Below are 22,503 nucleotides of genomic sequence, written 5' to 3' on the forward strand. Positions count from 1 at the left end.
AATGAGAGAACTATATAAAACTCAAAGTAAACTGGGTAGTAAATTGTAGAGCTAAAAGTTGAATCCAGTTTCTTTTGGCTCCGAAACCAGTTCTGATACAAGATACCGTTTTGATACACTACAAGATAAAGTGGCATCCTATATTCTTTATTTAAGAAGGCCCACAAGCATAAAGCATATATGTTTAATATAATATATGCAATTATATTTTAGAGAGAGTACAGAGTTGCCTTTTTAGAGAATAAGACTGTATGCATCTCTTGCCAACGCCAAACCTCCAGGTAAACCCAACTTTCTGTTTCTAATACTTATTCTTAGACTCCTGAACATAGCTGGAGATAATTACCTACTGGCTCTGATTGGCTCTGCACAAATTCCAAGTTTTGCAGCTTAGCCCTCAGTGGCTCTTTGCAAGACTTTTACTCCTGTAGTTATTACCAGTTGCATCCTCCACAACCATGGTTTGAAACTTCCTTTATTCTCCTGAAGTTCCCAACCCTACCCTACTCTTCTTCACTCGTAGCAGACCCCCTCTTACCTCATCAAGAAAGTGGAGATCTTTTATCTTGAAATCCTATAGCTTTTCTTTTTTTGACCTTCTTTAAACTCTTATTTACTTCAACACCCCTTCCCTTCAAACTTCCTGTATCCAAATTGATCAATCCTTTGAGAATAATCAGATTTCTTGATAGCCACATGTCTGCCCCAACCTACAAGTGACACATAGTTTTTCTTCTTCCTTAATGTCCATCTTCCATAAAATTTGTTTTTACTTCTTTGTTACTTTCCACCAGTTTCTAGCTGTTTATGTACATGGGTTATACTTCTTCTATGAAGTCCCTGAAGAAAAGATCTCTATATAATTTGTATTCATATTCGTCACTGCCTAATATTTAACATATTATTAAGTTTTTATTGAGTAAGTAACTTTGATAAAATTAGAACTATAATAATGCAGTAACAATTTCTTGAAAAATAGGCAATGATTAAAAACAAATTTATAGATTTTCCGGAGCACAATGGAAACTGAGAAACCTCAAGGAAAATTGATTTTTTTTTTCAACTTTTGAGCTAGCTTTATAGTCACTGATCAGACATTAAATGGAATATCTGTTGTGGAAGGAAGAAAGACTCAGGTGTGTAAAGGAGTGTCAAGCATATTCTGAGGGTATTGTCACAGTATTGTTTGTTGAATTTTTAGTAACATCGTACTATTATGTGGTTGTGTGATCTTACTCTGGGTTATAAAATGAGAGTATTTTAACTTTTTAAAGCACGTTCCATCAGACAAGAGAATTAGCATTTAATTTCTGCATTATTTTGTGACTGTAACAAAAAATACCACTAAGGAGGACTTGAAAAAAAGGTATTAGTTTTTGTCATCTTGAACTCAACATAGGCCTCATTTCTTAAAATGCACTTAAATTATTATTTCATATAAACTTATATCAGGAAATAAAAAATATTTTGTATAGTTCAAAATGTTTCTGTTTTGTTACAGGCAACTGTTAAATCTAAGAAAGCTACAGATACCTATAAACTCTATGTGGAAAAATATGCATTAGGAAAAGCTGATTTTGAACAGAAAATGACAGAAACAGCTCAGGTTGGTATTTTTAAGGCTTTAAATCTAAAACAGGATATTTGTGTTTATTGTTTGTAAATTATAATAAATTATATTAGTGATAAAAATAATATAATTTTTCTGTCATAAAATTTTTAGTATTAGGAAATGTTAAAATGCACAATCTCAGTGTTTTAATAATGCTGTTTTAAAAATATACATCTTGTTTTGGAGATTGAAGACCAAGAATCAATAGTTATAATATCATAAGGGATTATTCACTTGGACTAGAATGTTTAAGGAGCATTGGAGAAAATGAGGACATTGGTAGATGATGGAGACAGTAATGGTTATGTATGGGTTTTAAAACTGACTTATACTTAAGAAGAAAACTGGAAATGACTCAGTGCTGAGGGTATAGTGGCTAACAAAACCGTCAAGAATCCCTGCTCTCATAGAACTTCCATTTTAGTAAGGGAAGACAGACAATCAGTTAAAAAAAGTCTGTCTCGGGCTTCCCTGGTGGCGCAGTGGTTGAGAGTCCGCCTGTCGATGCAGGGGACACGGGCTTGTGCCCCGGTCCGGGAAGATCCCACATGCCGCGGAGCGGCTGGGCCCATGAGCCATGGCCGCTGAACCTGCGTGTCCGGAGCCTGTGCTCCGCAACGGGAGAGGCCACAACAGTGAGAGGCCCGCATACCGAGGAAAAAAAAAAAAAAAAAGTCTGTCTCCTATAAGCTTGGGATAAATTATATTCAATTTGATGTTCTTAGAGCCTTAGTTAAAGGCCTAGATTTAAGATGGGTGCCTTTTATGAATTATACCCAAAACTTCTACCTTCACCTCTTGTCCTCTTGTTTTGTTTTTCTCCTTAGCACCTGTCATCATCTGACACCATGCATTTAATTTACTGTGTCAGACAGGATAGGATGGTATGCTGCTGTGACAGAGAACCCCCAAAATCTCAGTGGCTTACAATAGCAAGTGTTTATTTTTTATCATGCTACTTGTTCATCATGGCTTAGCTCTTCACTCTGGCCCTGAGGCTGGTGGAGGAACCTCTTCTTAGAACATTCTTAGTCATCACGTTTGAGGGGCTAGAAATATGGTGAGGCACACTGGCTCTTCTACCCATATATTTTGTTGTCTGTCTTCCCCCCACTAAAATATAAGTTCTGTAAGAGCAGGGATTGATTTGTTTACTGCTGTCTCCTCAGCACTTAAAACAGTTTTCAGCTCATGGTAGGCACTCTGTAAGTGTGAAGAAGGACTTTATGAGTCTGACTTTTTGGATTCTAGGGAGTCTTCTTGCTTGGAGTGGTGAATGATTCACACCTCAGAAACAGACGGCTTGCATGCTTGTGTGCAGGCATAATGCATCCATCTCTACTTACCATGTTGTGGGCACTGTGCTAGATGCTGGGTGTATACAATATATATGTAAATAAAACAAATTCTCTCTGCTCTACATGGAGTATACAGTGTAGGGGAGGGAGACAGACATTAAATATATGCTTAAATATAAAGTTACAAATTACTATAAATGTTACAAAGGAAAAGAACAAGCTTCCATGAGATAGAATAATGGGGTTGACCTAATTTGGATTAGGGAGTTAACGAAAGTCCATTTTGGAGAAGTAACATTTAAAACTGAGACTTGAAGCATCAGTAAGAGACTCATTCTAGGGCAGGAGTGTTCTAGGCCTTGGAGACCATGGATGTGAAGACCCAGATGTGTAAAAGAGAGATCACATTCTAGAAAGTAAAAAATGCTTACTGAAACTGAGTAAGGAGAGATGGTGGTTAGAAATGAGGTTAAAGAGATAATCAAGGACCAGGCTTTAGTAAGGGTTTAGGTTTTCTTCCAGGAGCAGTTGGAATACATTGAAGAGCTGTATGCAGGGACGTGACATGATATGGTCTGCATTTTTAAAGCTAATTCTGACAGTTTCATGAAGAATGGATTATAGTGAGGCCAAAGGAGAATCAAGAGTCCAATTTGGGGCTTCCATGGTGGCGCAGTGGTTGAGAGTCCGCCTGCCAATGCAGGGGACACGGGTTCGTGCCCCGGTCCGGGAAGATCCCACATGCTGCGGAGCGGCTGGGCCTGTGAGCCATGGCCACTGAGCCTGCGCGTCCGGAGCCTGTGCTCCGCAACGGGAGAGGCCACAACAGTGAGAGGCCCGCGTACCACAAAAAAAAAAAAAAAAAAAAGAGTTCAATTTGGAAGGCAGTATCATAGGCCAGTGAGAAGGATGAGGGTCAGTGTGGTGGCCTTGTAGAAGGAGACAAGTGAATGCATTTGGAGACGGCAGGGGTAGGGTGAATGGGAGAATTCTAAAGGGATTCAAGATCTCTTCCAGGTTTTGGCTTGTAAGCCTATGTGTATAGAGATGAATGGCAAAGGCTAGATGAAGAGCTGTTAGTTTGAGGGGTCGGAAGAGCATGAGATGCTCAGTTTTGAACATGTTAATTTTGAGCTGCGTATACCTAAGTGGAGACATCAAATGGGCAGTTTTGGAGGCTGTAGGTAATCTTGCCTGGTCATAATATTCACATCCCTTATCCACAATTCTGAATTCCAAAAGCTCTGAAAACCAAAAATCTTTTTCCTGGAACTCATTTGGCAGCAAAACTTGAACCGACGTGAGGCTAATTTGTAGTCTCTTTATCCTACTTAGACTGAATATACATGTTTTCCTTTAGTGTTTGATAAACAGATGCCACTGCAGATCCTGTTGGTAGTATTATGAGATACATGGTAACACCATGTTATCTTTATTTTTAAAAATCCAAAATATTTAAATTCCAAAACAACTGGTCCCAAAGGTCTTGAATAAAGGATTGGGACTTTATAAAATAGGCGCTGGACAGTACACACAGCCATAATGACATCGCCTTTGGATAGAGTGTGGGGAAATAATGGCCAAGCTCTGAGAGGTTCATCATTGTCAGTTTGGGAGAGGAAGAGATGCTGAAACCCAAGTAGGAGAAGCCAGAGAAGGAATAAAACTGGGAAATGTAATGTCATGGCAGCTCGGAAATGATAATGTTTCAAGAAGGGTTTAGTTGTGTTAAATGAGGCTCCATCTCTAGTGAGATAAAAAGTTTCAATTTCTATAGCAACTGAGGTCATTGTAGACTTCAGCAAGTTCTCTTTTATCTTTTAAATCATTAGGAACACTCATTTATAAGGCAGTTATTATTGATTTGTTAATTTCCTATCAAAATGATTAATTTCTATCAGTGAAAATGTTTGCCTTTCAGTTATTTAATTTGAAAAAACAAATTAGAATTTGTTAGAGTCAGTGTTTCTTTTTGTTTTTTTTTGTTTTTTTCTTTCTGTGGTACGCGGGCCTCTCACTGCTGTGGCCTCTCCCGTTGCGGCCATGGCTCATGGGTCCAGCCGCTTCGCGGCATGTGGGATCTTCCCGGACCGGGGCACGAACCCGTGTCCCCTGCATCGGCAGGCAGAGTCTCAACCACTGCGCCACCAGGGAAGCCCAGAGTCAGTGTTTTTTGTTTGTATATATTACCTTATAAAGAGTCTTCAGCACTCATCTTTCCCTCTCCTTATCTCTTTCTGCTTCCTCATTACATTTTTTCAAATTGCATTTTAACTGTTTATCTTGCCAGTTCCAAGATGGAAACATTAATTTGTTTGAGCAGATGTTTAACCATGGTGCTTTTAAATAAAGTTGATGGTATACTGTGCTGATGTGTATGTGTGTTCTCTCTCGTGTTCCCTCTTTGTCTCTGTCTGTCACACACGCACAACTGTAGGACAGGTTAACTTTTGTTTCTTAATAGACAGTAGACTTTATTTTGGGTTATTTAGAAGGGAAAAGAATTCTTTTGCTTCTCTACTTTCCTTTTGTTCCAGGCCAAGCAGGTTGACTTAATCCTAGTGGGAAGGGGCCTGTCAATCTAGTGAGAATGAAATTTGGGTGGCAGGACATATATTTACCTGGGGTGAAAGAAGTCAGAATTTACTTGGAGTACTTGTGATGTAAGTTTTTGCATTTGAGTTGAGAATAAGCATGATTAAAATTGTGACTCTGTGCTTATGCTTTTCACCACTGTCGGTTAATGACACTTAAAAAACTTGAAACGGTAGGGAGATTTCGTTTACTTTGAACAGTTAGATGGCTAGTTCAAGGAAATTTGAGATTTGCTTGAGCAACACCCTCAGATTAAGGAGTTTTAGTATTAGAGTGCTTTTCTATATCTCTCCTGGCTGACAGAATTGTACTTTTAAAAAAAACTGATATAACAGTACATATGAACACAGCGGATTTCAAATTGCAAGGAGGAAGAACTCTGATTTGTTCAAGAAGATTTATTCATTTATATTCAAACACTTGATACTATATTCCCATTGCTGAATAACTCTGAGCTTATTTCGTAGTCACTAATTTTGAGGAATTCTGATATTTAGCAGTCCTCCCGCCAAAAATAAAGCACAGTTTCAAGATTGTAGCTGAATCATGCTTTTAGTTTCTGTTTGGCTTCATGCTTCAAGATATTTCTCAATTATTAAGGATCTGACTTATTCAATGTAGGTGTTTCAAAAGAGAATGAGAAGAAGGCACAAGTTTCCTTGGAATTAGGGATCATCCATTTGAAATTAGTGCCTGTTTGACCAAGCTTTCCTGGATTTGGGACTACCTGTCTATGAGAAAATATCTTGTTCATTAAATTGCAGAAATTTAAGCAGAGGGTGAATTCTTATAATATGAACGTAAAATAGGATCATGCTCCTCCTGAATGTTCCTCAGTTCTTAAGAGTAATTCAGGATCTTGCAGTATTGGTATTCTCATTGGACTTGGTCAAAATTAGTCAAGACAAGCACTCTATTTTAACTCATCATTCCTCATGAATAAAATGGATTTAAGTTTTTGGACTTTGTTGCATTACTGCCAAAACTAATTTCACCATATCTGATTTTTTTTTAGAAGTTCAGACCCTTTACAAAAATATAGACATGATTATTTGGCTTAGTGATTTCTGATCACGTAACTCAGTGCTGAAGAAAATTGGACATTAAATATGGGGTGAGGGAATTTAATTTGGTCAACTAGGGAAAAATAGCAAACATTTAGGCCTGCTCCTTAGAACTGATGTAATTTGGCAAGAAAGTGGGTAATCAGGTTTGTGCACTGGAAATGACAAATGTATTTTTGTTTGAAAATGACTAGTTCAGCATTTCCCAAATCCTGTTTTGAGGAATATTATTGTTCTGTGAGATATTAATAGATATTCAGAGAAGAAGAAAAAAAGGGTTGTATGGTCAAAGAAATTTGGAACACACTGGGTTAAGCAGAGTGAAACAAGTTTTGTTACTTTAGTATTTCTCAGTTACTTCAGTTTTTAATACGTTTATTGTGAAGCCAAGTCTAGCAGTGGTTTTCTTCCTGGGGAGTAAATATCAGAATAACCTGGGATTTTTTTTTCCAAACAACATTCTTACCTCTTTCCAGCCCATTGCCTAAGTAGTCATGGAGGATCTATTTGTTTTATAGTTTGAAAACATTCTCCAGGTCATCTGAATCATCTCTACCTTCAGTTGAGAACTGCTGAGACAGAGTATACATACAGGCTTTCCCAGATTTCTTTGACCATAGACTGTCTCTTTTGGAGACTATGTATTAACATTTCCAGAATTAGACCTTTTTGAAAGTCTATGGGCTAGATTGTAAAGTCTTAAGAAGTCAACTGTAGTTTTAGCTCTGCAAACTAATTGTTTTTCAGTTTTTGAAATACTTCTCCCTTGTTTTTTTGACACTATTCTCTTCTGGGTCTCCTTCTAATTTTCTGACCATGATTATAGATTTTAATTTGTGGTATCTTCTGATTCTGAAAAAGTCATATTTGCCTGAGAAATGATGTAACAAAAAGTTAACTTTTTTCGATGCTGTATTTTTCGATGCATTGTTAAATATTAATGTAACTTGACAAATTTGGTTAGCTGTATTAAGATGACTTCTAAAAAGTGTTTTGATTTCAGAATATATCTGTATGTGTGTAATTTTTTATATTCGCTACCCAGAAATTTCAAGATATTGAAGAAACTCATCTCATTCATATAAAAGAAATTATAGGATCCTTGTCAAATGCTATAAAGGAAATTCATTTACAAATAGGCCAGGTACGTTTTTACTTTTATCGAACTGATTCATGAGAGTTTTATGTTCACTTCTGACTCTAAAAATCATAACTCATAACATGATACTGAATTATTTCAGGTAAAGAATATGTATTTACATGTATTAAATACAGAATAACCTGGATTTTACCATCCTATCAAGGATGATAATTTAAATTAATTATGGAGTTAAAATTCTGAAGTTAACAATTTTTGAATATTCCTTTATTACAAAGTTTTACTATTTTAAAATTTAGCATAGCAACTTCAATAAGTTATAGAGCTTGTGCTTAGAAAATTTCCAAAAATATAAAAGTGCCTTAATGATGACATTTGGGGTGCATTGAAATATAGTAGAGAAAGATGAAGCCTGTTATTCTTGGTTACTAAAGTTCTAATACTATTTTCATTGCTGTATAAGTTTTATTTATCGTAAGATTTATGTCCCTAAAACACTCAAAGATAGGAACAGGACACTGCCTTGACTTCTAAGGCTGTGAGACCATACGTTAAGGGTTCATGTAAAAAGTGGTTTGTATCCATAGATCTACGAACAGAGTTAGGTAACAGAGCATATTAGGCAAATGAAAGTTCTAAAAGGCTCTGGGTCAAAATATATATATTTTGGTATAATGAATTTTAATTGTTTTGTGGAAGTTTTGTCTGAAATACAGTAAGAATATTTATGGAAAGTGAAAAAAATTTATCTTTATTTTATTTTAATAGGTCCATGAAGAATTTATGAATAACATGGCTAACACTACAGTTGAAAGCTTGATACAAAAATTTGCCGAGTCAAAAGGCACTGGGAAGGAAAGACCTGGTAAGATGACGAACTTTGCAAGGAAACATACTCACATTTCCCATCCAGTAACAAATGTGTTTGCCTTTAAATTCCAAAATTGCAAAATGGAGCTTGGGAGATACCTAAAAATCTGTGTGAAATCTCAGATATCATTTACTTTGTGTCTGATGGTATGTTAGGTTTTTGTTTTGACCTTCAGTAGTTAATAATTTAGTACTACTTGAAGTGGTTATCATACCTTTACTAAATTAATATATTACAGTGTATATTTTCAAAAGTAGAGTTAGCAACAGAAGGCCATTTTAATGAGACAAAGAGTGGGAGAGAATATTAAGCCCTCAGAGCATTGAGGCAAGTGGAGAACATTTCTTAAAATTTAATAACTTTTTTCTTTCCTCATTCACATATATATTCAACAAATTTATTTATTGGGTGCTAATAGTATTCTGGGTGCCATTTTAGACACTCGGGAATATACCAGTGAGTATAGGCATCCTGGTTCCTATTTTATGAACAAATGATTATGGGTTTCCTTAATCTTACTTTTAATAAGCATGTTATGTTATATCAAATATAATAAGCACCATTCTCTTCTCCTGCTCAGCATACTTACAGTCTTCTATATTTGTTTTGTTTTGTTTTATTTATTTTTGGCTGCACTGGGTCTTCATTGCTGCGCACAGGCTTTTCTCTAGTTCCGGCGAGTGAGGTCTGCTCTTCGTGGTGCGCGGGCTTTTCACTGCGGTGGCTTCTCTTGTTGCTGAACGTGGGCTCTAGGCATGTGGGCTTCAGTAGTTGCAGCACGCGGGCTCAGTAGTTGCAACACGTGGGCCGTAGAGCATGCGGGCTTCAGTAGTTGTGGCACGTGGGCTCAGTAGTTGCGGCGCACAGGCTCTAGGGTGTGTAGGCTTCAGTAGTTGTGGTGCGCGGGCTCAGTAGTTGTGGTGCACAGGCTTAGTTACTCTACGGCATGGGGGATTTTCCCAGACCAGGGATCGAACCCAGGTCCTCTGTGTTGGCAGGTAGATTCTCAACCACTGTGCCACCAGGGAAGTCCCAAGTCTTCTAGATTTCTTGAATCTATTGGTTACTCTACCATATTCTTGCAAGATACTTGTTTTCATTCCACAGGTAAAAATTATTCAGTCCAGTAAAGAAGTTAAAGTATAGTTTAGAATTCAGAAAAATGAATATGTGATTTGTAGAGAAGTCTGGGAGCCATTTTTCTTCAGTGCAGTTCACAGCTAAGGCTTGAAACCTAAATCATCTTCACTTCCTTTTTCGCACGTTTCGTTAGGTTTCAAATTGTATTGATTCAATTCCATTAGTATTTTTCCCTTCAGACCTTCCTTCTTACCTACCTCATTGAATTCAGCAGCAGCTTTCTAAATACTGGCACAGTAGAGATTTCTCTAGTCTGTTTTACATGTTGTAGCACATAAATGGTTTGGGTATGTAATTATGAACTCATAATGGCATTACTCATAAATCTTTGACTTTTCATTATAGACAGAATGAAATTTAGATTCTGGACTTAGATTCAAAGCTTTTTGGGATCTGCCCTTGCCCAATCTTTTTTTTTTTTTTTTAATAGATTTATTTATTTATTTATCTATTTAGTTTTGGCTGCGTTGGGTCTTCATTGCTGCGTGCAGGCTTTCTCTAGTTGTGGCGAGCGGGGGCTACTTGGGGTTGCGGTGCGTGGACTTCTCATTGCAGTGGCTTCTCTTGTTGCAGAGCACGGGCTCTAGGCGCACGTGCTTTAGTTGCTGTGGCTCAAAGGCTGTAGAGCGCAGCCTTAGTAGTTGTGGCGCACGGGCTTAGTTGCTCTGCGGCATGTGGGATCTTCCTGGACCAGGTCTCAAACCCATGTCTCCTGCATTGGCAGGCGGATTTTTAACCACTGCGCCAACAGGGAAGCCCCTGCCCTTGTCCAATCTTTAGTCTTACTTTCCATTTTTCTTTTCTGGCACCCTCCATTGCAGCCAACCTGAATGGCTTGCTGTTTCCTATCCATACCCCGCTTTTGTCCTTGGTACCTTAGTTGCCCTTATGTCTACTCTAGAAAATGCTATATCCCACTCATTTTTCAAATTCTTGAAAAGCCAGGTCATGTGTTACTTCCACCATCAAACAGAGAACTTTGTACCTTTTTTTGGCATTGTTGTTGTCTACCTTAAATTTTAGTAATTGTGCTTTTATGAAGAAAAGTTCTGTTTTTGATTCATCTGTTTATCTTTATTATGTGTAAACAGTACATTTTTGTTGAATGAATGAACAAATGGGCATATATGGTAAGGTTAGGATGTTAAAGAGGTTGGAATGGATGGATTTGCTATTAGATAAGTCTTGGTGAAGGAATAGTAAGTAATTATGGTTAAATTTAGTGAATACTTACTTTGTGCCATGTACTATGTCAACTGCTTTGCAGGCAAACTTTGACCTTCAGGAACTCTTTGAAGTAGGTACTGTTATTCCCATTTTACAGATGATGGAAATATTGAGAGGTTAAATTACTTGCCAAAGCTAAGTACATGCCAGAATACTGGGATTAAATTTCAGGATCCTTGACCTCAAGGCCCATGCTTTGGAGAAATTAGAATAGAACTACCTAAGTTTACATATGTAGGAGAATGAGGATGCTGAGATACATAACTACAAAATAGTGTGAAACCCTAAAATTCATTGTAAAGATTAAATTGTAAGTGAAAACCAGTTAAGAGAGGTAAAAACAATTGAAGAATTTTTATATAGAGCATTTAGAAGTATTGATAGAATAAAAGCAAATGTGTATTGGCTGGTTAAAAATGCCTTAGACAGAACTGAATAAGGTTGATAGATTGTATCATTATCAGTATCCTGTTTGTGACATTGTATTGTAGTTTTGCAAAATGTTATCATTGCAGGAAACTGGGCAAAGTATACAAGGAATCCTGCTGTATTTCTTTTCTTTTTTCTTTTTTTAGAACTGTACGGTGAATCTACAATTATCTCAAGAAAAAGTTCAGTTACTTTCTTATCTGTGGTGTAGCACACTACTTAGCCCTGTGGTTTGTGGTCTATTCTTTACTACCAGTGAGACCTGTAAGCCTCAGTACCCTCCTCTATAAAGTGAGGATAATAATAGTACCTACCTCATGGGGTGGTTGTGAGGTTTTTATTGAGTACTTAATAAATGGTATTTTCTAAAAATTAATACATACCTGATTAATAGTTAGCTACTATTGATTATTGTTTATAAATTTATATTTAATGACCTCAAGATATATGGCATGTAGAAAATTTCTGTAACTAAATGGTAAGAGGGAAGTGAAGATTGTGGTGACATGGGCTTTCCTAGAATTACTGAACCCAGAATTAGGTGACTGTTTCAGGCTGACTGTTGACATTGTGTATATGTCAGGCTGACTGTTGACATTGTGTGTATGTGACTGATTTTCAAAATAGTGATCCTAGAACTAATTTAAGGGGAAAAAAGGGAGTGGTGTGGGTGTGGAATGGAAAGAATAAGTATTACTTCTCCAGTTGACTTGTGGGTGAAGAGTTACAGCTCTTTCGTACATATTTGTTCTATTTATGTCACTAGAGGGGAGTCCATTACAGTGATGGAAATTTTGTGTTTCTCAGAAAAGTAACACGTGATTGTGGATTTTGTTTTGTAAGAAGTATTCTAACCTTGAGTTGTGTATACTATTTTACTGTTAACATTTTTTTCTCCTGTTTTGTAAGGGCTCCCTCTGGTGGATGAGTTCCTCTGTAAACTGGTTTTAGGCCTACGGGATACACATTTTAAAAAGAAAACAAGAGGCCCAGTTCTTTAAAAACTTTGTATAACTGAAAGTTAACCTATTTCTCTTGCGCTGAAAAATTTCTTTAGTCAGTTATCTGTTGAGATATATAACCTCTAACTTTATGTCTCCAATTCTCCTATGTAAATCAAACACTTTGAGAGCATTAAATTTTTCTCCTATTCATTGAGACTATTTTATACTAATTATATGTAGTGTCATTTTTGTCATTACTTTTTTTTATTGAGATATAAGTGATGTATAACATTGTATTAGCTTTAAGGTATGCAACATAATGATTTGATATATGTATGTAATGCAAAATGATTACCAAAGTAAGTTTAGTTAACATCTATTCCCACACATAGTTAAAAATTTTTTTTTCTTGTGATAAGAACTTTTAAGGACTACAGTTGGCCCTGTCTGTCCGAGGATTCCACATCCACGGATATGGAGGGCTAACTGCATTATGCCATGTAAGGGACTTGAGCATCTTCGAAACTTAGTATCTGCAGGGATCCTAGAACCAACTGCCTTTGGATACTGAGGCATGACTGTACTCTTTTAGCAGCTTTCAAATACATAATATAGTATTGTTAACTAAAGTCACCATGCTGTGCATTACATCTGCAGGACTTACTTTGTCTTATAACTGGAAGTGTGTATGTTTTGACAACCTTTACCCGTTTTGCCTAGTGGGGGACATCCCCCATCTGTTCTCTGTATCTATAAGTCCAGGTTTTTTTTAGATTCCACATGTAAGTGAGATCATACAATGTTTGTCTTTCTCTGACTTATTTCACTTAGCATAATGCCCTCAAGGTCCATCTGTGCTGTCACAAACGGCAGGATTTCCTTCCTTTTTATGGCTGAATATTTTGTTTGTATGTGTGTGTGTATATATACACACATATATATACATGTATATATAGAGACACACACACCATATTTTCTTTATCCATTCATCTGTCATTAGACAGGTTGTTTCCATGCCTTTGCTATTATAAATAATGCCACACTGAACATGGTAGTGCAGATGTTTTTTTGAGACGGTGATTTTTCTTCAGATAAATATGCAGAAGTGGAATTGCTAGATCATATGGTAGTTCTATTTTTAATTTTTTGTGGAACCTCCAGACTGTTTTTGTCGTTACTTTTTCAGTGTTGTAGTGCCTTGCCTTCTGGAATTTGAGTCACTTTAAGTGTATGCTTTGAGTATATCAAAGCACCTGTGGTCTGAAACAGTCATGAATAAACAGGTGTTTTCTAATTTTGAATGTCTTGGTATGTTCTAACGACATTATCCTAGTATTTCTACCCATTCTCATATGTTTTAGTTGTAAAAGGAGATTAAGATCCATATTTTTGAAATTTCCTGTTTTACAGTCATTCTGCTAATTTCACTGTATACTTTTCATAAAAGTTAAGCAAGTTTCCATTTATAAGAAACAAGGATAGATAACTTAAAAAGTTGGTAGGCCATTGTCTAATATGTTTAAATAAAAGATTTTTTTGCAGAGTTTATTTATATTTTCATTATATGATAATATAGGTTTATAGCTTCCATTTGAGGACTTCCAGGGACTATAATGTGTTTAAAGATACAAATAGAAAAAGCCCCAGAAAGGTAGACGTAAAATATTGAAACAGCCAGCCACAAAGAGAAAGGGAAAAATGAGATTCTTGTGGTCAGACCGGCTAAATGTGAAATTAATTTATTAGTTTAGATATTTGGAATATTCTAGCTTCTACATTAGGTATATTATTTTAAAGTATGGGGGTGGTGGTGGCAGTGGGATGAATTGGGAGATTGGGGTTGGCATATATACACTAATATGTATAAAATAGATAACCAATAACCTGCTGTATAAAAAAAAATAATAAAATTCAAAAAAAGTGAAAAGAGATCAGATCAGTGGTTACCAGTGTCAGGGGGACGGGGGGTGTGCGGCTGGGGAACTGAATGAAGGTGGTCAAAAGGTACGAACTTTCAGTTATAAGATAAATAAGTCTTGGGGATGTAATGCGCAAGATGATGACTCTGGCTAACACTGCAGCATGGTGTATCTGTAAGTTGCTAAGGGAGTAATCCCTAAAAGGTCTCACCGCAAGGGAAACAATTGGGGGGATTAACTGTATGAGGAGATGAATGTTAACTCAATTTATTGTGGCAGTCATTTCACAGTATACGTATGTCAGGTCATTACGTGGTATAACAGACTTATACAGAGCTGTATGTCAATTACTTCTCAATAAAAATGGGAAATAAAAGAAAAAAGTATAGGGTACAAGTATATAGATTAAAAACAAAAAAACAAAAAACACTAGTGATCATCTTTCCAGACCCCTCAAGGATTAAGAGTAATGCCAAACCTATAAATGGAACCTCCTTCCATTCCCTCCATGAAATTTTTCTTTTTAATTCAGAGAAGTAGAAACCCTTTCGTAGAAAGCAAAATTAAAAATAGCCAAGAAGATCAAAGACCCACAGACCACACCAGATATTTTGTGATTACTTGGTTCTTCTATTTGATAGCAAGTGGGGATGACTAGAGAAAGAGAAAAGAAGAATGGATGATGATTAGTGAGCAGGATAATGTAGATTAGCCCAAATAGAGTAAAAGAGGAGAACTCCCAAAGAAAATAACACTGAGAAGCTTCACTTTATGAAGGAGTACACCTTCACCTGTTGTGTCCTAACCACCTAGGACAGAGGCATAGAACTCTGCCCTGTGGGACGCATATGCCTCCTGATAGTGATTGTCTTTTAGAGCAGGAGTCTGCAGACTGTGGCCACCAAGCCACATTGAGCTTTGCCTCTTTTTTGAGGCCTACAGCAAAGAATGATTGGCAGTGGGGTGGGGGCGGGGGCGGGGACGGGACAGTATTTTGTGATACATAAAATTGTAAAATTCAGATATCAGCGTCCATGAAAGTTTTTTTGAGCACAGCCACACTTGTTTATGTACTGTCTGTGACTGCTTTCACACTACAACAGCAGAGGTCACTAGTTGTGACAGACTTTATGACCTACAATGTCTGAAATATTTACCATCTTGACTTTTTACAGAAGACCTTTGCCTAACTCTTTGTTAGGGAATGTACTTCTTGTGTAGTATAGTAGCAGGTATGTCATAATACGTTAGAATTGTGTAGCTCATAACAATATGTAATCTTTTTACAAAAGTTGATTCTGCTGTTCTTCTTGGATTCAGAAATCATTTAATCTGATATCTTGCACTAACTACATCTGCAGTCGTATCACAGCACAGTAACTGATCATCGTAATAAGAATCCTAAATTGTAAAGTAAAGATTAAACTGTTTTGAGCAGGCTTTAAGGAAAGCTTAGTTCATTAACTTGAAGTCTAAACACTGACAAAAAAATAGAAGTAAAAAAGTAAGCTGATGACAGTTTTTACATGTGCATAAGAATTAGGACAGAGTTTCAGTTTTTTGCAGTACGTAAAAGAAGTTAAATCAATCTGAAGTTAAAAGGAAGTTTATGGGAAAGAAACTGAGGTATCCCAAGGATTCAAAATCAGGGATATTGCCAGGCTGCAGAAGGAAACCCACACCAGTAGGAATACTAGGTATCATTTTTCCTTTATTGAGTCTCTGCATTTTACTGCTTTATTTATTTATTTATTTGCAGAATAGCTTTCTTTGCTTCTCCAGGTACATGATGTAAAGTGATCTCCTAGTAATTTCTAGGTATTTTCACTTGTTCCTTAATTGTAGCCACAGCTCAGAATTAACGCAGGTTTTTATCCCTCTTCTAGACCAGAAAGAAACTGGTCTAGGTAATCTTGGATTGGGGTAACCTTCTTTCTAGTCCAGTCAGTTCTGACTAGGTCATGGCTTCTGTACCACTCGTGAGGAAGGGGGAAGTTCCCAGAGAAAATAGATTATAGTGAGCAGAGTATAAGCCTTAAAGGTTTCATGAGGATCACAGAAAGTGAAAACATGACTCAGTCTGGGGGTATGGAGGCAGTGTCAGATTTTCGATGTAGGAGGAGATTATATTTCACTGCCAAGATGCTGTGTTTGGAGAACTAGATGAAAATTTAGAAGGTTTAACAGTGACTGAAATTCCATGGTTAAAAACCCATTCCTTTGATTTAAGACCATGGTTCCTAAGTTTGCCTCATCACTGCTTCTCAAGCCTTGGATACCTGTGAGAATCATTCATTGAAAATATTTTCCCTTTCCTTTTAATTTCTCTTTTTTAAAAAAAACGAACAGGGTCTTCCCTGGTGGCGCAGTGGTTAAGAATCCGCCTGCCAGATTTTGCCAGTTCTCCAAAGTCTACACAATTTTCTTCCTGACTGCACCTGCCAGAATTAATTTCTCTTTTCTCTGCTTCCAAGGAGCTGTGCATTTATTACATCACTTGTAACACAACTTGTATCATAGTCTTTTCTATAATTGTATCCCATGTCTCCTTCACTACTGATATGCTGCTTGAAATTGGGGCAAACGTGAAATTGATCTTTGTTCCCCCTTGCATCATGCTTCACAGACAGTTGTCAAGCTATGAACATTTAATTAAATTTATGTTGAGAAAAGTCATTAGATCATAATGGATTAAACATAGATAATTGCAAACATCACTGCCAAAGAATTAAGCCTGATACTGTGAGAAGTAAATAGAATAATGTTATGGTGTCCACTTAACTCAGAATTGCTTGAATGTTTAATGAAATAGAATGTGTATGTTGTGATAAAAAACTTGAAAGAGACCTGAATATGCAACACAGATATGTTTCTCTCCACCATAAGGCAAGTGGATGAGGGAAAAATAAAGGCCAAAAAACAAAGTATTGGTTGGGTTGGATAACAGTAAAGCTGGAATACACTCTGTGGTCTAATACAAGAAGAAAAAGAATGAAGATGAGACATCGGGTTTTAAAAATCTGTCTGAAATAAAAACTTTATTTGTCAGACTAAAAAAAACAAACAAAAAAAACAAAACAAACAAACAAAAAAAGAATTCGCCTGCCAAAGCAGGGGACATGGGTTTGAGCCCTGGTCTGGGAAGATCCCACATGCCACGGAGCAGCTAAGCCTGTGTGCCACAACTACTGAGCCTGCACTCTAGAGCCTGTGAGCCACAACTGCTGAGGCTGTGTGCCACAACTACTGAAGCCCGTGTGCCTAGAGCCCGTGCTCCGCAAAAAGTGAAGCCACCGCAGTGAGAAGCCTGCGCACTGCAACGAAGAGTAGCCCCTGCTCACCACAACTAGAGAAAGCCCACGCACAGCAATGAAGACCCAACACAGCCAAAAATAAATAAATAAATATAAATATATATATTTTAAATGCTTTATTAAAAAAAATAATAAAAATTTAAAAACGAACAGCCAGTGCACTATCCCAGGAATTTTGATGTCATTGGTTTAGAGTGGGTCCTTGGTATCACTGTATTTTAAAACTCGTCTGATTCTAACATGCAGCCATTGTTGAGAACCTGTAGCATTACATCACTGGATGCTTGTTATAAGTGTAGACTCTCAAGCCCTACCCCAGACCTACTGAATTAGAAGCTGCACTTCAGTGAGATCCCTAGGCAGTTTGTATGTGCAGTAAAATTGGAGAAGCACTGTTTAGACCTACTGAATATCTGGCAGTGGACCCAGGGAATCCCTAGGACTGTAGTTCTCAAAGTGTGATCCTAGGACCATCTGCATCACCTGGGAGTTTGTTTAAAATGCAAATTCCTGAACGCCAACCTAGACCTTCTGTAAAGGACACTCTGCAGGTGGGGCCCAACAATTCGTGGCTTAACAAGCCCTCCTGGTGTTTCTGATACAGGAAGCATTTCTCTAGAAGATTCAGCTAGGACTTGGGATTTGGAACCACTGGATTGAGGAAATTGTTGTTACAAGCCCGCTATTAAAATAAATACTCTTGAAATGAAGTAGCATTGATGTTGCAACTTACTTTCAAATGATTTAACGAGTGAAAGAAATAAAAAAAAACCTACAAGTATGAGTATGTATAGAGGAAGAAAGAGAAAGCAAATATAACAAAAAGTATTATTATCACCCCCCATATCATTCATAAAAATGATAAGACCTAGGTTCAAAAGGGTAACTAGTCCAAGGTAATCAGCCAAAAAGCAAGTGGCAAAACCAGGACTTGAACTTCCGTGCCCTTTGCACACCACCACAAGTTAGACTTTGATGTTCTTTTTCATGTTAGCTTGCCCGGTTCATCATCCCAGGTACCTAGCAATGTGCCTGTGTTCTGTTCCATAGGCCCAGGAGCAAGCTTGAAAATGTCACTGACTCCCATTGTTTGAGTCACCCTCCCCCCACCTTCTTTCTCTTTGTCCCTTCCTCTCCCTCCTCTCTCCCCCACGCCTCTCCCATTATCATCACTTTTTGTTAGACTTTGGGATCTGGCCATGTTTGTATGTTTTACTTTGGCTTTTAATTAGAACTGGTGTTCTGTGGTTTTAGTTGGGTATATGCAGAAATATACTTGACTTGGGTAGCCCAGACTTCTTATTTGAGTTCTGAGGCCAGTTTATAGCTAGACAAAGTTGCAGATTTTATTGATGACCTGAGATTTGGAATTGATTCCAAAACAATGGAAACTATTAATTAAATATTTAACTTTTGGCTCACAGGCCCAGCCGCTCCGCGGCATGTGGGATCTTCCCGGACCGGGGCACGAACCCGTGTCCCCTGCATCGGCAGGCGGACTCTCAACCACTGCGCCACCAGGGAAGCCCAGTATTTAACATTTTTTAATACTCTACCTCATTCATGTAGTGATTAAATACATGTAGTGATTAAAGATTACTGTTAAATAAATTCTTTCCTTCTGTAACATTTCTTAAAAATTTTGATCCAAATTAGGTTTGGATGAATTGTTTAGGTTATTGACTTTCTCTTTTTCTTTTGCTAGCAATAATTTATTCCTACATATGATTAAAGCATCATGTGTAAGAATTGTCTTGCTTTGGATCGTTGCCCTCTTTGAGGTCTGCTTTTAATTTCTTCTGCTTTTAATTGAACTCATGATGGCATTTTTAGATAATGTATGAAAGAGCATCAGGAGACAGAGCCAAAATGGTCTTATTTGCTTTTATACAAACTAAATTGCCCTTGCAGCCCAGCATAAAATCTAAGCACTAAGAACACTTATTTATTTTGACAACAGAATTAATTGAGCCTAAAACAGTTGAAATTCCAGTGGTAGCAAACTATTCTTTCTGACACTCACTCTGGCTTTGGTACTTTCAAAAAAAGTAACTTGTCTTATGATTAAATAGCAGAATGATGGGCGGTGTACTGCATTTGGGGGAAATGGTGAATAAACTTTCTACTTGTGAAACAGTTCAGAAGTGACATGCTACAAGGGGGGTCAGAATGTGCATTGATATCCAGCTGAGCTGTCAACTGGCACTGAGCCAGGCATGCAAAGCTTTGCCATGTGAAGCAGCATGTGGAGCGTATGCCATTTGAAAAACAAAATCTTTTTCATGCATGATTTAATGTTTTTTTTAAGAGTATATATTTAGTTTTATTATTCTAGAAACTGTTAGTGTTTCTGTTTTTAATAGAAAAGCTTATGTGTGGATAGAACTCAGTTAAAATGTTTTAATATATATTTTACAATTTGAAAGGATTTGGCATCTTATATTTCAAAAATGTCATTTTGAATAGCTTATTTTTATTGGATATTTTTCTATTTCAAATGGATTTTAAGAGGATGTTTTTAAAAGATAAAGAGAACAGTGATCAAGATATCTGGTATAGGAGAGATGTTTTGTGAGGAAAAAATGTAGAATTTTGTTTGAAGGGACTGATGTTTATAGAGTTAATGGATGCCTTTACTATTTTCATATATATGATAACATCCAAAGATCTTAATATATACTATATATTTTTTTGATGGGTGGTTATATTCTCTCAAGCTTTGTTAGTAAGTGATAAAACTAATAGCACATAATAAGCTGTTGGTAATTTAAGTAGAAATTTTTCATTCTTAATAATTCTTACACCAAGCAAAAAGTTGCTGTTTATCAGATGCACATACTACTAAAATTCTTTATCTTTATTGATCTTTCAGTTCTCATCTCTTTGTAAACTGTTAATGTAGGCCTTTAAAGGATTCTAAGAACAAGCTCATTACCCTTTCATTTAAAGAATTCTTAGCTTGCAGATTTACAGGGTGGACTTGAAATCCTTGAAATTTTAATTGGGCTGTTTTCTGACTGTAAGAATTTTTTGGATGGAAGTAGTGAGTGTTTTTTTTTTTTCAGTCATATGATATATGTCATAAGAATGCCCCAGTAGGGAAGGTATTGCCAGTTAATTGATTAAGACCTTGTTTATCAACTCACATTTATGACTTTTATTCTGTTTATCACTAAATGTTAATCTACTCTCTTTGAATAAAAACTGGAACTGAGGAAGTAAATCTTTGATTTGGGGGTAAGAAGCAGGACGCTTTAGCCAATACTTTAAATGCTCCTACTTAATAGAGAAATTTTTCTTGTTCATTAGTGGTTTTCTTTCATAATGGAATGATCAGTGAGAACTCCGATCGTGAATTTGCACATAGTTGTAGTTAAGCTTAACATCTCAGAAGGACCAGTAGTGAAATCCTCTATTATCCACTGTTTGGGTTTTTCTTAAATAAATTTATTTATTTATTATTTTTGGCTGCGTTGGGTCTTTGTTGCTGTGCGCGGATTTTCTCTTTGTGGCGAGCGGGGGCTACTCTTCATTGCTGTGCACGGGCTTCTCATTGCGGTGGCTTCTCTTGCTGCGGAGCACAGGCCCTAGGCACACGGGCTCTAGAGCAAAGGCTCAGTAGTTGTGGCACACGGGCTTAGTTGCTCTGCAGCATGTGGGATCTTCCCGGACCAGGGCTCAAACCCGTGTCCCCTGCATTGGCAGGCGGATTCTTAACCACTGCACCACCAGGCAAGTCCCTATTATCTACTCGTTACTTCAGGCTCTATTTTTAAATTTCTTGATGTAGCAGGTTGTACCAGTTACCATTTAATAAGGCAGGGCTAAAGTGACCATTTAGTGGAACATACATTTTTAGTCTGATATTTATTGAAAACAGAAACTACATGTTAAATCTCTGTGTCTCCAGTTCTGTGGTATCATATATAAAGGGCTGTCAGTAAATTGTGTTCGTGATATAGGCTAGTCTCGGGTTTTTTTCAGTGTTAGGCTTATTTGACTTTTAACTTATTGATATTTTAATTAACACTATCAGGTAACACTGGAACATGTTTCAGAACAATTAAAAAGAGGTAATGGGATCTAATGTGATTGTTTTCTACCAGCTTTTTTTTTTTTTTTTTTTTAAACCAGTACTTGTTCATGTTTTTTCTTTTTAGGCCTTATTGAATTTGAAGAATGTGACCCTGCTAGTGCAGTTGAAGGTAAATTGACTAGTTGTAATGTGTGGGAGCTAGCTAATAGCTTCTGTTTACTGAATAGAGGGGCTGCTATCCATTGGTGTTAGCATGTCTATGGAGTGATGTAAAAAATGTGAATGTGGTTTGAAGACCTGCAGATATTAATCTTTACTTAATAAAAATAGGTTTGCCCAAAGGAATATTAGTGTGTTAGAATATAGATTTTTGAAAAGATTAAATATAACATGTATTTGTTTGCAGATATGCATTGAGGTTGTTTTCTCCACTGATATCAATCTTTAAACGTTCTAATGTCATAAATATGAAACTCATCACTACATATTGATGTATACTGCTTATTCTACAATGGGTAACATTTCAGTAATTAATAAGGTTATGTATTAATGCTTATGTTACTGTCATTCAAAATAGGCAATGATTTGACTTAGAGCAAGGATCCACAACCCTTCCTATTTAAATTGATGTTTTTCATAGTATGAAACCCAAGACATGTTTGCAGTTTTTGTTGTGTTTTATAATGTTACTTTGTGAGCTGCTAGAAATAATTTGAAAGCAGTCTTCGTTTTTTTCCAAGACCTGTGTGAGAATATGGAGAAATGGTTTGCTGTTGTGTATAAGGTTATTAACTGAGCAGTCAACGAGCTCTGGGGCCTAGACTTTTTATAATTACCATCTGTTTGACTTAGAGCAGTACTTATTTAAGTTCTGTGTACTCAAACTTTAAAAGTTCTTCAGAAGTTTAAAAGAATTTTAAAAGTTCTTTAAAAATGTTTATAATAAATAACACCT

At 36.8% G+C, this 22,503-nt stretch overlaps 1 protein-coding gene across 9 annotated transcripts in view; it reads left to right on the forward strand.

Annotated features, from left to right (window-relative positions):
* The window catches only part of FCHO2 (FCH and mu domain containing endocytic adaptor 2), a 116,172-nt gene that overhangs the window by 38,731 nt on the left and 54,938 nt on the right, over positions 1-22,503 (forward strand). For 6 of the 9 annotated variants that reach the window (XR_016392679.1, XM_089908989.1, XM_089908988.1 and 3 more), the window contains exons 6-10: positions 1,502-1,606; positions 2,440-2,544; positions 7,615-7,713; positions 8,437-8,533; positions 21,673-21,717. Coding sequence is in view for 8 of the 9 variants with exons in the window: in XM_089908989.1 (XP_089765115.1) it covers positions 1,502-1,606; positions 2,440-2,544; positions 7,615-7,713; positions 8,437-8,533; positions 21,673-21,717 (451 nt within the window). In the remaining variant the exon portion in view is untranslated. The remainder of the gene's footprint in view (positions 1-1,501; positions 1,607-2,439; positions 2,545-7,614; positions 7,714-8,436; positions 8,534-21,672; positions 21,718-22,503) is intronic. The other 3 variants (XM_089908994.1, XM_089908991.1, XM_022595172.3) reach the window with 1 other exon arrangement.

The sequence above is a fragment of the Delphinapterus leucas genome, chromosome 3, assembly GCF_059928025.1.
Source record: "Delphinapterus leucas isolate spDelLeu-1000000601 "Yukka" chromosome 3, BTC_Dleu_Yukka2, whole genome shotgun sequence".
In the NCBI taxonomy this organism is placed as follows: Eukaryota; Metazoa; Chordata; class Mammalia; order Artiodactyla; family Monodontidae; genus Delphinapterus; species Delphinapterus leucas.